At 42.5% G+C, this 1,139-nt stretch overlaps 1 protein-coding gene across 1 annotated transcript; it reads right to left on the minus strand.

The window, feature by feature from the left end:
- Positions 1 to 8: 8 nt before the first annotated feature.
- LOC111786910 lies at positions 9 to 688 on the minus strand (the record flags this gene model as incomplete). The annotated part of the gene is made up of 1 exon (XM_023667110.1): positions 9 to 688. A coding segment is annotated over exon 1 (510 nt), but the record flags the coding sequence as incomplete, so codon positions are not given.
- Between the last annotated feature and the right edge of the window lie 451 nt (positions 689 to 1,139).

The raw sequence follows: 1,139 nt of genomic DNA on the forward strand, positions 1-1,139 counted from the left end.
ATAAGGGCATAGATGATGATCAAGAACCCAAAATGCAGAGCCCAATTTCTCTTGAACTTACCCAAATAGCTTTCCGGCGGCTCCTGGTAATGAATCTCAAAGTCGTCCTCCGCCAGGCTGCCATCGAACCCTCCGGCAAGCCTCATCTTGATGTCTCTGAGCTTCTGAGTGGCCAAAGCCAGAGTGAGCTTATGGCAGCGGCGCTGGTACTTGAAGCCATTGATGCAGCGGAGGGTCTGAGCGACAGAGACGTAGAAAGAGAGATGAGAAACGGAGAGAAGAGCAATGGGGATCCAGGAATGGCGGCAGTGGAGGCGATGGGAAAGGGATTGGGCGAGGAAGATGAGGCCCAGGAAGATGAAGAAGAGGTGGAAGAGGTGGAAGAGCTGTTTCTTTTGGAGATCTATGGCCCGTTTCTTCTCCAGGGTCTTCTCGAAATGGAGCTGGATTATGGTGTTTAGCGCTTGGAGGGCTGTTTCTTTCGACATTTGGCCAGGGTTGCTTCCCAGATCCGCCATTGATGATGAGCTTCAAGCAGAGGATAGGGGTAAGTGTTGTGCTGGAGTGAGAGCGGTGTGGACACAAGGGGTTGTGTAATTTGGGGGTTTTTGTTGTCGACAAATTTCAACTAATCTTACCATGTGAGAATAAAATATATATGCCTCTATCAGTATTAAATTAATTTATTAGAAATCCCCGAGGCCTAACTTTTTTTTCCATCCCGTCTAGTGATGAGAATGAGGATCACTTCCAAACCGTTGAGAAAGGGAGATTTTAGGGTTAGATCTAAAAGTTCTTTAGCGATCGCGTTCATTCTCTTTCACACCTCTCAACCGGGTGATATCTAAATTGATTGTCATTATCCCTGTTACCGATGATACCCCTGATGGACGATATCCGATAAATGGGTTAGTATAGATCTGTTATCTCGAACCCTATTGGATATGCTCCCAGATTAGAAAAGTGAATTAAATTTGGATACTCCTTTCTATGATTAAAGTTTAATGTTAAGCTAATTATTTTATACAAATGAGATAATAAGTGTATTTTTTTAATTGAAAGAATATCTTGTGCCCCACAAAATCATGGGATAAAAAATACTTTGTATATCATAACATTAATTTATTTATAAAAAAAAA

Source organism: Cucurbita pepo, unplaced genomic scaffold, assembly GCF_002806865.2.
Source record: "Cucurbita pepo subsp. pepo cultivar mu-cu-16 unplaced genomic scaffold, ASM280686v2 Cp4.1_scaffold003378, whole genome shotgun sequence".
NCBI lineage: Eukaryota > Viridiplantae > Streptophyta > Magnoliopsida > Cucurbitales > Cucurbitaceae > Cucurbita > Cucurbita pepo.